This window comes from Muntiacus reevesi, chromosome 12 (genome assembly GCF_963930625.1).
Source record: "Muntiacus reevesi chromosome 12, mMunRee1.1, whole genome shotgun sequence".
NCBI classification, from domain to species: Eukaryota; Metazoa; Chordata; class Mammalia; order Artiodactyla; family Cervidae; genus Muntiacus; species Muntiacus reevesi.
The window spans coordinates 47,715,082-47,730,062 of NC_089260.1; the positions used below are offsets into that span (position 1 = coordinate 47,715,082).

The 14,981-nt window shown below is 36.2% G+C and overlaps 1 protein-coding gene across 2 annotated transcripts; it reads left to right on the top strand.

Moving 5' to 3' along the window:
- The first annotated feature begins 4 nt into the window (after window positions 1–4).
- Window positions 5–14,703, top strand: COPS5 (COP9 signalosome subunit 5). Of its 2 annotated transcripts, none has more exons than XM_065903202.1 (8): window positions 5–301; window positions 2,532–2,766; window positions 3,590–3,718; window positions 4,355–4,420; window positions 4,932–5,017; window positions 9,360–9,471; window positions 12,667–12,815; window positions 14,462–14,703. In XM_065903202.1, the coding sequence occupies exons 1-8, from the start codon at window positions 159–161 to the stop codon at window positions 14,544–14,546; spliced, it is 1,005 nt and encodes a 334-aa protein (XP_065759274.1). In that variant the 5' UTR covers window positions 5–158; the 3' UTR covers window positions 14,547–14,703. The 2 variants fall into 2 exon arrangements, with proteins under 2 accessions (XP_065759274.1, XP_065759275.1); XM_065903203.1 differs by having other exon boundaries at window positions 173–309.
- The last annotated feature ends 278 nt before the right edge of the window (window positions 14,704–14,981 follow it).

The window sequence follows — 14,981 nt, forward strand, 5'->3', positions numbered from 1 at the left end:
ACCAACTTCACCTCCGGTGCTGGGTGTCATGGCTGCCCCGAGAGCCTAGTGTGAGTTTGCACCTGTGGTGGGCTGGGTCCGGAGCCCACGCCCGAAAACCTAGCTAGGTAAAGTTGCGTCTCAATTGCGGAGGCGACACCTTATCCGATTCCTCGGCGATGGCGGCTTCCGGGAGTGGCATGGCCCAGAAAACGTGGGAGCTAGCCAACAACATGCAGGAAGCCCAGAGTATCGATGAAATCTACAAATACGACAAGAAACAGCAGCAAGAAATCCTGGCGGCGAAGCCCTGGACTAAGGAGTGAGGAGGTCCCTGGCGAAACGCAGGGGAGGGAAGGATGGCGGGATTTTAAGAGACCCAGGGGCAGTGGGAGTTGGGGTCAGAGAGCTTGTCTTTCCCTCTGCAGCAAGGAGAAAGAGGAATCGTCTAAGAAATTTTGTTTTACCTTTTTATCCCCGCAAATAAAGCGTAAGACCCTCCACTGGGGCTTGCTTGATTCCCCCTTTCTGTCTCGTTTGCCTTGGGAGAATGGAAGAGGAAAACGACAAGCGGTAGTTTGGGCTTTCACTTCTCGGCCCCCGTATTGTTACAGACACTCCACACTCTGCCTTGTACACTTTGTTGGGATCTTCAGCTGATTTCAGACTGGGACTACAGCTATCTTCAGATATTGAGTCAATCCACGGGTCTCTAAAATAATTATGAGCCAGCTTCTTAGTCTATAATCCTTCAGATCTATAATTGCTTTTTGATTGCTGGTAATTATTCCAGAAACAACAAAGAGGATCTCCTCAGTCTCCCACAATGTTTCCTCCACCGTTTTTTACAGAAGCTGTAAATTATATCAATAGAACTTCGGGGTTTTTGCCCTTTAGCAAAACTCGTGTGCCCCTGGGAGTGATGACGGGTCGAGGTTTCTTTACAGCGGTATTTATCCTTTCGTGACAGCAGATATTGTATGAAAGAGTAAAAAGATCACACAGTCTCTCTAATGGATAGACAGGAAAGCGGTGGTCAGCAACAAAAACCATATTTCATCTGTCTCACAGTTTTTTACAAGGCAAGCTTTAACTGTGGGTATTCAGATTCAGCAGTGTTTACTGAGTACTTACTACAGGCTGAGTTTTGAGCTAGGAATTTCCATATGTCATTAAATCTTTATGACAACACAGTACTGTATTTGTATTCCTTTTCTGCGTATATAAAAACAAGCAAATACAGTAAATAACTTACTTCGTAATTACACAGAGGCAATGAATTCTTAAGTGAACAATAGTTAAGACCTAAAATCAAATCTCACAACTCTAATTAGTTGAAATTTACTTATCTTTTTTTTAATCTTTAAAAGAGAAAAAAGACCTATCTGTTGGTGATGTTATAAAGATTAGATGAGGTCATGTATAAAAAAGGGTCTAGAATGTATGTAATAGAAGCACAAAAATGGACTGTCTTTTTTTCCCAGTTGATAGAGGAGTGAAGATTTTAATTCATGTCTTTACTCCCAAGGACAGGTCTCTATATTTTTCAGCTGTGATTGAAATCTGTGGGCAGACATCTTAAAAAGACTTTTCAAAAACACTGACACTCTTTACAGACTGGTTATTTTGCCTGGTTGCCTGCTATTTCTATAGCAGGCTGCATGCTTAGATTGATATAGCCTATTGAATATTTTAAATGATCAGCCTCACGGTGTGATTGTATCTCCAGTGACAGTCATCCTCGCTGTCTTCCACTACATCAATGAGACTGAGGTGTAATTTTATTCAACAGTAGTCTAGTCACATACACAGATGACAAACTGAAATACTGATCACGGTAAGACTAAAGAGTTTAAGGCCACATTTTCCATTTTTAGACTGATACCACGAGAGAAGCTATAACCCTCAACACATTGTTCTTCGGAGTACTATAAAAGATAGGCATTTGCAGCTAGCACTTAAAAAGTTTTGTATGTGTCAGGCACTAAGCCAAGCACTTTATGTATATTATTTTATTCATTTCCTCCAAACAACAGCTCTATGAAAACAGGCACAGACATTAAGTGGCTATCTCAAGGTTACAGCCAGGATATGGCAGTAAAAGAGTTCAAACCTAGGTATATGGATGTCAGAGCCCACATTCTTAATTGGTAGGCCTCGAAGGTTAAGTCGGAGAATAATGAGGCAAAACTGACCACCTAGGGTCAGAAACCTAGATTTGGTGATTCCAAAATTAATAAAGGAAAAGTCTATTGAAATGGTCATGTAATTCCCTTCTGTCTACTCGACTAGCATATTTTAAAATTATTTCATACTTTTCCCTTCCCCCAATGGGAAGTAATTTGCAGGATTATGTTTATCATTTCCATCCCCCTTCAGGAACTCTGTCCTTTTATACTTTGTTTTTCTTTCCCTCATTCTATATATACGCTTTCTCCCCATTCCATCAGTGTAAATTGCCTCAACACTTGTTAATCCCTACAAAAACTGTACAAAAACTGTCTTACAGTTATACTTAGGAAAGTTAATTACACCATGCCTTTCTTTTGTAGTCACCATTACTTTAAGTACTGCAAAATCTCAGCATTGGCTCTACTGAAAATGGTGATGCATGCCAGATCAGGAGGCAACCTGGAAGTGATGGGCTTGATGCTGGGAAAGGTGGACGGTGAGACCATGATCATCATGGACAGCTTTGCTTTGCCTGTCGAGGGCACTGAAACCCGAGTAAATGCTCAGGCCGCCGCGTATGAGTACATGGCTGCATACATAGAAAATGCTAAACAGGTAAAGATGCTGTGCCCTGACATTTGGTGACTGCAAGTTAAAAGTCTCACAGTTATTTTTGAGTTTCTAAGCTTAAAACTATCCTCCAACATTAGAGTTTATATTTTACGTTATTCTCAACTATATGTAACAGATTAGCATGGATTTTTTAAAATTCTCGAGAGAGTAGATCTTAAAAGGTCTCATCACAAGAAAAGAAAAATTTGTAACTGCATGTGGTATCGGATGTTAACTGTACTTACTGTGATCATTTCACAGTATATACATATATTGAATCATTATGTGTGTTTAAAATCAAAAAATTGTAAACAACCTAAATGTAATTGAATATCAAGCTGATTAAATAAATTATATCCCACACAATGAACTGCCAGCCAGCCTTTAAAACAAATTAAAAGGTAGCTATCTATTTATTTATTTATATGAAACAAATCCCAGAATATTTTGTTGAGTGAAAAAGCAAAGTGTAGAATACTGTTGGTGGTATGCCATTGTGTGTTTTTATTAATCTACATATATGCAAAGAATATATTCTATATGCAAAGAATAACTCTGGAAGACAGGTGTGTAAGCCTATGACAGTAACATCTGGGCTGAGAAACTAGTTGAGGGGAAAGAGATGGGAAGGAGACTGAATGACCTTATGTACATGTATCTTAGTAATTTTGTGCCTTGAGCGTGTATTATCTAAAAAAAATTTTTTAAAGCAGCATATGCTATAACTATTCTGCATACTGTTATTTAACTATAGGGCTGTATAAATAGACAAAATCTCTAAGATTAAACAGGAACCTCAAGCTCCTTTGCTCTCTTCATTTGTTAGGTTGGCCGCCTTGAAAATGCAATTGGCTGGTATCATAGCCACCCTGGCTATGGCTGCTGGCTTTCTGGAATTGATGTTAGTACTCAGATGCTCAATCAGCAGTTCCAGGAACCATTTGTAGCAGTGGTAGTAAGTATTTTTACAACCAGTTGTAATTAATTTTCATGAAGATTTACTAAAGCAGGTATACAAGGAAATAAAAACAGTATAGTAAACAGCAAGGCTCTGGTGCCAGCCTAGGTTTGAATCTAAATTCCACTTCTTTGTAGCTGGGACTCTGAACAAGTTATGTAACTTCTCTGCATCTTTTCCCACCCTCTGTTAGATCAGAATGTACACAGCACCTGTGTCTCAATTCCCTGCACACAGTGGGCATTTGGTCCATGTTGAGTGAATTGATTAAATCAGGAATTGCTAGAACAGCTCTTGCTATGCTTAAAGTATTTTAGATGTAATTCAGGTTACTCTAAGGAAGGTAGAAATTGTTCATCTGTTAAAAAAAAAAAAAGACTTCTGAAAAAGAGATGAGCAAATCTTTAATTAATACTCTTAAATAGTATAGTAACTAGATCTAATCTCTAAATTAATGATGAGATTTCTATATTCTGTTGAACTTCTATGATTTTCCAATTTGGTTATTTTTTTCCCTATTGGTTATTTTTAATTATGTGTGTGTGCCTATAGTGTTATATATACATGTGTATTTCTAGGCTTTTAATGTTTAAACAAATAAGTCCACAGATATTAAATATATCTTTCTTGTAGATTGACCCGACAAGAACAATATCTGCAGGGAAAGTGAATCTTGGAGCCTTCAGGACATACCCAAAGGTAATTTGAAAAATTCCAAGTTCTTATAGTTTTTTGATTTTTAAATATTTGGTTTATTTTTAAAGATGTGTTATAGTTAGTATCTCATTTTGTCCTAAAACACTTTAACAGTATTTACAAAATAGAAGCCCAACTACCACAAATTGTCTTTAGCAAAAAGGTAATAATACATTTGTGCTGCATGTTGTTAATTCCACTAGAAAAGCAATGTTCTTTTGTTAATAAGGATTTGTGTGTCACGGCCATCTACTATCTACTGCAATCTGAAATAGATATGAGCACAAGTGAATATCACCTAAGGACAAGAAAAATTAATCTATAAGCCAAATCTAGCCTTCAGCCACCAAATGGGGTTGAGGAAGAGTATAAGCAATATACTTTTCTTTTATTAGGCATTTATGTTCAGTAATTGGCTCCCCCAAGTGAATGTTTCTATAAACAGAAAGTCACATAGAAAATATGTTTTTCCTCTGTTGTGTTTAAGTCTTCTATTTTCTTCATTTCTGTTTAGGGCTACAAGCCTCCGGATGAAGGACCTTCTGAGTACCAGACCATCCCACTTAATAAAATAGAAGACTTTGGTGTACACTGCAAACAGTAAGTCATTTAAAAACGCATCTGATGCCAGAGTCATCATAAAAAACCTCAGAGATCATCCAGACCAAGCCCCTAATTTTATAGATGAGAAAAAAATTCAGATGAAATGATTTCATAATACCTTTTAAAATAATAGTAAGAATATAAAAATTTAGGATAATGTTTGAATCTTTATTAACAACTGTTTTAATCTAACATGTTATTTGCCTTTCTCCCATCTATATACGTTTTATCAATGTATAAGATACTTCACCTGTTAATGAAAGTAAAAGTTGAAGGAAGCTGTATGTAGGGCCAGCCTAACACTAGCAATTTCTACAGCCCTCAAAGTACCCAGTTTCCACATAGCAAAATTTCTCCCTAAACATTTTTACTCCAAGAGTTAAAGAAGTCATACAAAAACTACTTAATTGTATACTCCTTTAAAACAGTGAATTTCATGCTATGTGAATTACATCTCAATTTTTTAAATTGGTAAACCAGTGAAGACAATTTTCTCCACCTTCTAAATATATCACCTCTCTTACTATCACCTTGACCCAGGCCACAGCCATCTGGAGCTTAAATCAGAGCACTAGCCTTCTAGCTAGTCTTCTTGCTTCTGCACTTCACCCCACCGCTTAAAGGTCTTTTGTCAGCCAAACAGATTCTGTTAGAGTGTAAGTCTGATCATGTTCGTCCTTCTCAGAGTAATTCGTCCTTCCTGTCTCATTAAGAATAAGATCTATAGTGCTTACCGGGGACCACACAACCCTATGTAGACTGGCCCCTGCAATCATTCTGAGCTCATCTCAGTGACTCTACTTCTTGTCACTAAGCCTTTGCTGTGTCTATTTTAGCCATAGTGGTCTCATTATGGTTTATCAGATGTACTAGGCCGGTTCCTGCCTTGGGGCCTTTTTACTTGCTAATCCTCTGCCTGGAACATTCTTCCTTATTTCCATGTGACTCACTATTTCAGTCGAGAGTGTCTGTTTAAGGGTCACCGTAGAAAGTTAGCACTTTCTATCACTCTTACCTTTCCCGGCTTCATTCTTCTTCTTAGCACTTGTGACTATCTGATATGTTTTTGCTTCCTTGTTATTGACCTCATTAGAATGTGAACTTCATGCTATATCCTAACAATTAAAATAGGGCATGGTACATAGAAGTGTGGGCATCCCCCTAAAAATTAAAAAAAAGTTTTGCCTAACTGATTACTGCTGTCCCTTCTCTATACCTCCTACCCTAACTTCGGGAATACTTTACTACTCGTGTGCTACCACTGCTCTTATTTTTCTGTTCAAAATTCCTAGAAAATACCCTAATTTCTAGAATTTAATTTTTAAATATGTCTGATTTTCAGTCATCCTTGGCATACTTCTGGAAAAAAAGATTTTTATTTTTCAATGAGAGGTTTGTAATTAAATCACTTAATTTGCTCTATTGAAAAGAATTTAAGCCATTCCTGTTTGAGAGAATTGCTCCTAAGCATGAGGACACCTTTGCTGTAATACTTTCACTTTCAGAGTTAACAGTGAATTTTTTTCATTTATATTGAGTTGGACTTTCAAAAGTTTATACCTTTAATACCTACTCTACTTCTCTCATCACCAGCAGCAGCTTTTGAAACAAAAAAAGACTGTGAGGCATACTGTGCTTTCTGTACCCAAACAAACCTGCATTTCCTGTTTCTTCTGAGAAATGAGCCTGTCTGAGAGGAGTCGCTGCTTTCTCACTACCTGCATTGCTAGAGCCCAGAATTTTGAACCTGGAATAAGCAGGATGTTCAAAGATACTCTCTAACTTAGGACCAGTTCCTAAATAAAGAGTCAGCTTTTTTAATATGGCAAATAAGTTGCTTATTTTTATTTCAAATCTTCAATGAAACAGTGCCAGCTTAAGAGCAGACTCATTATAGATCATTTCCTAAATCATTTGACAATGAGCTATAATTTGTAGTTTACACTGATCTTTTTTCTTTCCTACTTTAAATTCTAGATCATAAACCAAAGTTCATTTTCAACATAGAATCTAATACAGATACTAAATATATTTAGCTTTGAAGAGCCTTAGTAAAAATAGGACACGACGGGTTTTTTAAATTAGCTTGTATGTTATCAATGTTATACAAGCACATAGTTTAAAGGATTAGCTGGTTCTATGAAAGTACCATTCCCTTTCCCCCACCCCCAGAGGGAATCACTTAGACTATTATAGTTATACTTCATTTAAGTATTTACCCCATTAACATCAAACAGCATGCTGATAGTGCTACTTCTTGATTTTCAGTTCTAGGCAGTATCTATTATTGACTTCCTGTACAGAAGATGAGGATTTAGCTCCACGAGTAATTTTGAATATTCTTCCTTGCTTTCAACTCTGCTACTGAGATTTTCAGCTAATATTAGACCAAAAAATTTCATTGCATCAGCCTACGGAATTAAGACAGTAATAACATTAAGGTGATACATAAATTTTAAAACATAAAAGTCTATTCTAGACCCTCCAGTTTGAGCTCCCTTCTTTTCCATCCTTTATAATCTACATCTTTTGCTCTACTCATCCTCTCTTTTTCCCCTAAAGTATCAGAGGTACAACCTGTCGTTTCTAAAACTGACCTTTCCCCCTGAGCCCCTGCCTCCTCTCCCCATACCTAACTGTCTCAACTCCCGGGGCCTCACTTCTTAAACAATGTCTTAAATGTCTACACTCTGGATATAACAATAAGTTAGACCATGAGGTTTTGATAACAGACATAATATCATATCCTTTTGCTGCCACTTTCTGTGGTGTTGAACCAGTCTTTATTCTAGAGTTGTTTCTTCGGCCTAGAATGGGAATAATAAATCTTTCCTGTGGTGATTGTAGGAAAGATTAAATGAGAATATATATAAAGCGCCAGGACATAATAAGTGCTCAAGAAATACACTGTTTCCATATCCCACTTCCACAATTCACTATAGCTGTGTCCTTTTCATCTATACATACGCAGGGGTATCTTAATCTTTATAAAGCCCTTACTTAGAATTGTCTTTAAATTCTTACTCTTTTTAAATTTCTTCACTCCTGAATTGAAAGAACACACATTTCTGTTGTGTCCCTGTGCCTTTATCTTTGACACCACTAACCTGAGAGGGAGGCCTTTTTCTCCTGACATCTGCCCCATTGCAGTGGCATCCTTTGTGATCTCCCCGCCTCCCGTTTCTCCTCTGACACATCTTACCACAGCCGGCTTTCTCAAACACTGATATAAACGGCTATGTCACTGATCTGCTCAGACACCTTCCATGAGTCCCAAGTACCTAGAAGATAATTTCTTAGCCTTTTATGTAATGTCCTCTGCCAGCCAGACCCCAACATAGCTTTCTAGGTTTCCCTCACAAAATCCTGCTCCCGCTAAACTGTCCAGGCAGGCTGATTAACTTATTGTTCCTTTCATGACTTTCCTTTTTGTGAGTCAGGGCTCTCTGCCTTATGCTTCCTCTTTGCTTTTAACATAGCCACACTATAGACTCATGTCAGGGTTACTCGAAATCCTGCCTTCTCCCTGGGGCTTCTCAGGCCTTTCTGTCTATACTGAGAGTACTCACTATCGCTAACATTTAATTGGCCGATGATTAATTTTAAATATGCACTATAACATCACTTACTGTTATTCAACATATATCATTATATTTATACTTTTCATTCATCCCACATGTCCCATGAAAATGGTAAGCTCCTTAAGGTGGAGAAGTCCCTTGTATTTCTTTGTAACATAGTGACATATTTAAGTATTTATTACTTAAAAAAAAAAAATAAGTTTTTCAGACATTTAACCAAATTTCCCTTGCTATCCCTGATTATAAATTAGGCACCTTTAGAAGCAGCAGGAATTCTTTTATATGCTTTAATGACCAACCTTAAAGTTTTGCTTTTCCAAAAAGCAGTTGGTCCTGATTAGGGGATTAGAAAGGGAGGAATCGAGAATCTACATGTCATTTTTGGTATTTTTAAAAGCCTAACAAAAATTATAGGTAACCTTGGAGAGAGGCAGTTCATTACTGTTGGCTGAAATTTATGAAGTCAGTGACTTGGGTAAATACATGTCATTCAGAAATTTTGATTAGTTACTAATAATTTTTTGAGAATTTCTGGGCTTTACAGAGGGGAGAAATATTACACGAGAATATTTGCTTAACTGAATTGAAACCACCCCCCTGAAGAGTAAGGAAACCAGGTTTACCCATTATTCTGTTGGACTAAAAATTAAAGCATGACTATTTGGATATAAAATGTAATTAACTTAAATCTGGCCATAACCTTTATGTGATGTGGTTGAATGTTTCTTACTTACTAGATTTGTGGTTTTGTTTCGTAGATACTATGCCTTAGAAGTCTCATATTTCAAATCCTCTTTGGACCGGAAATTGCTTGAACTTTTGTGGAATAAATACTGGGTGAATACGCTGAGTTCCTCTAGCTTGCTTACAGTAAGTACTATGCTTGCAAGGAATGTGTCTGAATTTTATCAATTTACATAATTTGTTTAATATCTGAAACTCTTTTTCATGGAAAGACTGACTTTGCCAAGATGGTAGGCTTGGGGGCAGATTCTGCATGACCAGAGGTGGATTGGAATATCAGGTCAAGCCAGGATCTGTACTGTGTACTATTGAGATGAGATGAGGGTGAGACTACCTCTGGCTTAGAGAAAAATGCCAATAGTGTTCTTTGTGTGTGTCTTCAGGTAGGACTCTAGTTACAAGTGACAGGAGACCCAACCAACCTGGCTAAAACAATAAAGAGAATCATGTAAGCTGCAAAGTCCAGGAGTACCAGGAGTAGGGCTGACTTCAGGCACAGCCTGAGTTTGCATTCAGACAATATTACGAGGTCTTGGTCTTCCTTTCTCAGCTTTGATTTCAGGTCAGTTGGTTTCAGTTTCAGACTTCATGTGAAATCAAGATGGCAGTATTAGGTTAGACCTCCCAATTCCACATTCAAAAGAAAAGATCAAGATATACACACACACACACCACTCAACATATTCCCAGGCAAAGCCTCACTGTGTGTCTGAGTTTTGTAGGTCACATGCCTATCCTTAAACCTGCTCTGGGCCAAGGGAATGAACACCATGAGTGGTTGGGCCAAGGCAAGTGCTTTACTGCTGGGCTGGAGTAGAAGAAACTCTCTGGAGCACTTGAACTAAGAATGTCCCCAAAAGAAATCAGAATATCACTACCTTATAGCAAGTAGATTGCTGCTACCACCAAAAAAAAAAAAAAGAAAAAGTCAATATTTTCCAATATATCATTAAAATCTAATACCTAGAAGAGGATAGAAACTTCTATCTAGATCTTAGTTAAGGAACAGTTTTGTTTATCTTTTTTTTTCTTTTTTTAAAGTAAGCCACTTCATATAGTACAGTATAGCATAGTGGCTAGAACCACAAAATTTGGAATAAGATAAACTCAGTTCAGAAACAAGTCTGCCATTTTACTAGCTGTGTGTGGCCTTCACAGCATTATTTAATGTGTCTGAGCCTTTCTTGGGCCCAATGATAATAATACCTACATTGTTAAGTACACTGAGAATTATATGAAATATATATATAGTAATTAGCAAAGTACTAGGCATATAATAAAGCCTCAATAAATTATTTTTTGCTCATTTGATTCATTGTACTCATGGGTAAAAATCTCGCTTGAACATATTTACTATGAATTTACTATATTTTTTTTCTTATTTCTTATCCTCAACAGTCAGAAATAGTAAATTAGAAAGAAGGAGAGTGATCATAATAGCAAACATTTATTAAATGTTTTCTATGTACCTAGCACTGCTAAATGCCTCATGTGTCATGTTTCCTTAGAGGCAAGTATGCTGATAGCAGCCAGAAGTGACACATGATGGCATGGGCAGGAAGCAGTAAGACTGGAGCTGTCTGAACCCTTGTACAACAGCAGCCAGCTCTACTTACTCAGCCTGTGGCTGCCCCTGTATTCCAGCACTGCATACACTGAGAACATTAATAATTCAGAAAAGGTTAAATTATATTTCCTCCTTTTTTGGTGTAGTTTAATACCTAGTACATTACAGCATTCTAAGAAAAAAATATGTAAATAAATGTATGTCATCTCTTTCCCTTTATAGCTAAAGCATGTAATCTAAAAGCTACCAGAAAAAAGTTACTTTTGATTTATATTAGTTTTTTCTGTTTGAAATGTAATTGGTTTCTTTTTTCATTTTAATAGTATAACTTTCTGCCATCCCACATTTTTAAATCTGCAGTTAAATCTTCTAAATGTGAAGTGATCTACAGACATTAGGGTTTTTTTCCAAATCTGCTGGGGAAGGATGTATTGGTGACCTAAACCATTTAGATCCAGACAAAGTGAATATAATTGCATGTTTAAAAAATTATCATAAGTTTGTCAAATCACTGGAAAGCTGGTAGCATTTTAAAGGGCTCTTTGTTGTAACTATGATGACAGCAAATGTTTTTAAAATGTCTTGTGACTGAATTATACTGCCTTTACAGTATCTTGCAGACTGAGCAAATAGAATAACCTAAAGATATTCCAGTAGAAACTTTTAAAAAATATTACACTTAAGTACACTTAAGTGTACATATGTAAAAAAAAAAAAAGTGTACATATGTAATTATTAAACTTTTGGTTTTTAAAATGTATGAAATATCAGCAGTATATAGAATATTTCAGTTTACCAAATGTGGGTGTGCATGTGCCAACTCTTTGTGACCCTGTGGACTATATATACATAGCCCACCAGGCTCCTCTGTCCATGGGATTCTGCAGGCAAGAATACTGGAGTGAGTTGCCATGCCCTCCTCCAGGGGATCTTCCCAACCCAGGGATCAAACCCACGTTTCTTATGTCTCCTATATTGGCAGGCGGGTTCTTTACCAGTAGCACCTCCTGGGAAGCTCATGTGAGTATATAGCAATACTCTAAAAAAAAAATTGTGGTTATAGCTAGGTGGAGGGGATGGTAGGTATTTTCTTTTACATACATACATACATACATATATATATACTGCTCTACATTTTCCAGATTTTCTGTATAACGATTAATTTTGTAATTAGAAAAGCTAAAACAAATGTAATTTTTTAAATGTTGTCATAAGTACTAATTCTGGAAGCTCAACATGAAAAACTAGCAAAATTAGTTAACAATTGTTAAGTTTTTGCTAGGTGTCATCAACAGTCCTACAAGCTTTGTATACATCACTCACATAGCTTTAAGGTAGAAATTATCACCATCCTCCCCCATTTTCACAGGAAGACTGGAAGGCATAGAAAAGTAAAGGACCTCTCCCAAGGCCTCCTAGCTAATCTGCAGGAGGACCACAATCTAGACTCAAATTTCTGTACTAAAAAGCCTCTTAAAATAACAAATTATTAGATTTAAGCAGTCGAAAAAGACAATTCCAAATTTAATCTTTAAACTATAAAAGGGAAAAATTTCTACACTTCAACTGCTTGAGCTTTGGAATCAGTTTTTGCAAGTATAATTTGACTTCTTACTTCACTGACTATCCACTTAGGTTTCATAGTAGAATTATTTGTAAGTGAAAAATTCTATATGGAAGAAAATTTACATATGTATATTTCTTTACGTGATAGACTAGTATTGTATATTGATACAATATCATTTTCCCCATAGAATGCAGACTATACCACCGGTCAGGTCTTTGATTTGTCTGAAAAACTAGAACAGTCAGAAGCCCAGCTGGGACGAGGAAGTTTCATGTTGGGTTTAGAAACACATGACCGAAAGTCAGAAGACAAACTTGCCAAAGCTACGCGAGACAGGTAAGAGCAAATCTATTCCTACCCCTAACTTTTTTTTTTCTCAAGATTTGTAAATAACAGGATTCAAATTCCTTACAGTTCAACCTATAACTTACAGTGGTACCTAAATGTTAACTTACTTGGACCTTTAAGGTTGTCAAATGCAGGTTTTAACTTTGAAAATTTAGGAGACAGTAAGTAAGAATATTAAAGGCTTATAGGTCTGGGTGATGTTATGAAAAACTCCCTTTCACCTTTTCCAGCTTCAGCCATAAAGTATAAGAAAGAAGACCAGTCCATTGCTGGGTCTTTAAACAAAAACCAAAGCAAAACTTTGCAAAAAGATATCCTAATCTATTCTAATCCTTTTGAAAGATTTGAAGGATTAAATTAGGATTTCTTAAGTTTATCAAATTTCAAATTGTTATAGTTTTAAGCCCTAAATATCAGAGAAATGATTGTTATCTCTCAAATTATTTTTCTGAAATAATCCTTTATACAGTAATTTAGTATCTCAAATCTCAGTAAAGAATTTATTAAGAACAAACTTGAGCTAACATATGAAATAATTACATGATCCTTCAGATGCATACAGAATTGGGAAGACTAATATTCACTTTAACAAAAATTTGAATTTTAATATGACAGGGGTAGAGAGGAAAGGAAAACTATGTTGACATCTATATAAATCAATATCTTGGTATCCATTTTGAGAAGAACTGAACTAGTTGATAGGAAAGAAAAGAGAGACGGAAGGCTGAAATGTGTTGGAATAGAAGCTATCTTGGGTTAGAATGACCTCATTTATTTCTTCTCTGAGTAATGAAAGGTATAAAGGAAGCAGCCTGGATAAAAATCACATTTTTCTTTGACGTTAGGGCTTACTTTTGATACTTGCTCTGAATATGTCATTTTTCTCATCTATCTTTATATGTGTCTGATTTATAGTTTTATCTGCATTTACATCTCAGTTTCTTATGAAGCAAAAATGTCACTGTGGGAATGTAATTGTATAGGAGGAAAAGGAGGAAGGAGAAGAGTAGTAGTACAATAGTAGAGAATTTCCCTTTTGGGGAGTAATTTTACAAGAATGGCATCTTTTCTGAATTTTGGTGGTTTTTTTTTTTTTTTTAATCAGTTCTAAAATCTAAGTCCTTCATCCACTAACCTAACTTTACCTTTGAGTTGTTTGAAGGATGTCTGTGATTATTTCAGGAGAAAAAGCATAAGATTCATTAAAATAATTTTTAAAAACAATTCCACCTAATGAACAACAAGAGAAAGCAGATTTTAGTGTAATATTGGAATCAATCTATATTTCTGAATTATAAATAACTTCAGTAACCTTCTAAAATAGAACTTTCCCCAAATAATAAAATAACTTGAATTTTATCAGCTATTTACATTGTCATTCTTTTGGAAAAATTTAATAAGTTAGGAAACAATCAAAATACATGCAGAAGGCTAAAAATCACTATGGTATACTATAGGGAGTAAACGGTAGATCGGTATGGTATACAGTATGTTTTGCAGAGTATAAATAGGACCAGAATCATTACTAGGGGTGCAAGGATGTAATTGCGGGGGGTGTGGGGGGGTATGCAAGTTGCATGTTTGAAACAGTTCTCAGTTCTTGTGACATCATGTGATATGTTTTTTCTTTCTAGCTGTAAAACCACCATAGAAGCTATCCATGGATTGATGTCTCAGGTTATTAAGGATAAACTGTTTAATCAAATTAACATCTCTTAAACAAGCACCAAGTAGTACTTTTGCCTGAAAGCCAGTATGAGGAAAAATACTCAAGTAACACTTTAAAACCAGTTACCAAAAATCTGATTAGAAGAATAAGGTGCTCTGAAGGTGTCCTGAATATTAACATCCTATAATAAAATTCTTTAAAATGAAATTGTTCTTTTGTTGTTTTGTGGGAGGGTTTACATTATTTTTCTAGTATCCTTTAATGTTCTAAAATATGAGAGAAAGAAATATTAGAACTTCCCTGTTTTAAGAGTCTTGCCTGTTTAGTCAAAGGATTTCAGCATTTCACTTGGCTGTACTATCAGGGCCAGTTTCAGTTTGCCTAAGCCTTCTTCTTTGTCTACGGCCATACCACCCAGAACATACCTGATCTCAGAAGCTGAGCAGGGTTGGGCCTGGTTAGTACATGGATGGGAGTCCTGGTTA

Bases quoted from the DNA above. Each gene is read 5' to 3' on its own strand.
- COPS5 (XM_065903202.1), top strand. From the start codon at position 159: ATGGCGGCTTCCGGGAGTGGCATGGCCCAGAAAACGTGGGAGCTAGCC. The intron at 5,018-9,359 runs GTAAGTCATTTA...TTTGTTTCGTAG, and splicing joins TTTGGTGTACACTGCAAACA to ATACTATGCCTTAGAAGTCT. The intron at 9,472-12,666 runs GTAAGTACTATG...TTTTCCCCATAG, and splicing joins GTTCCTCTAGCTTGCTTACA to AATGCAGACTATACCACCGG.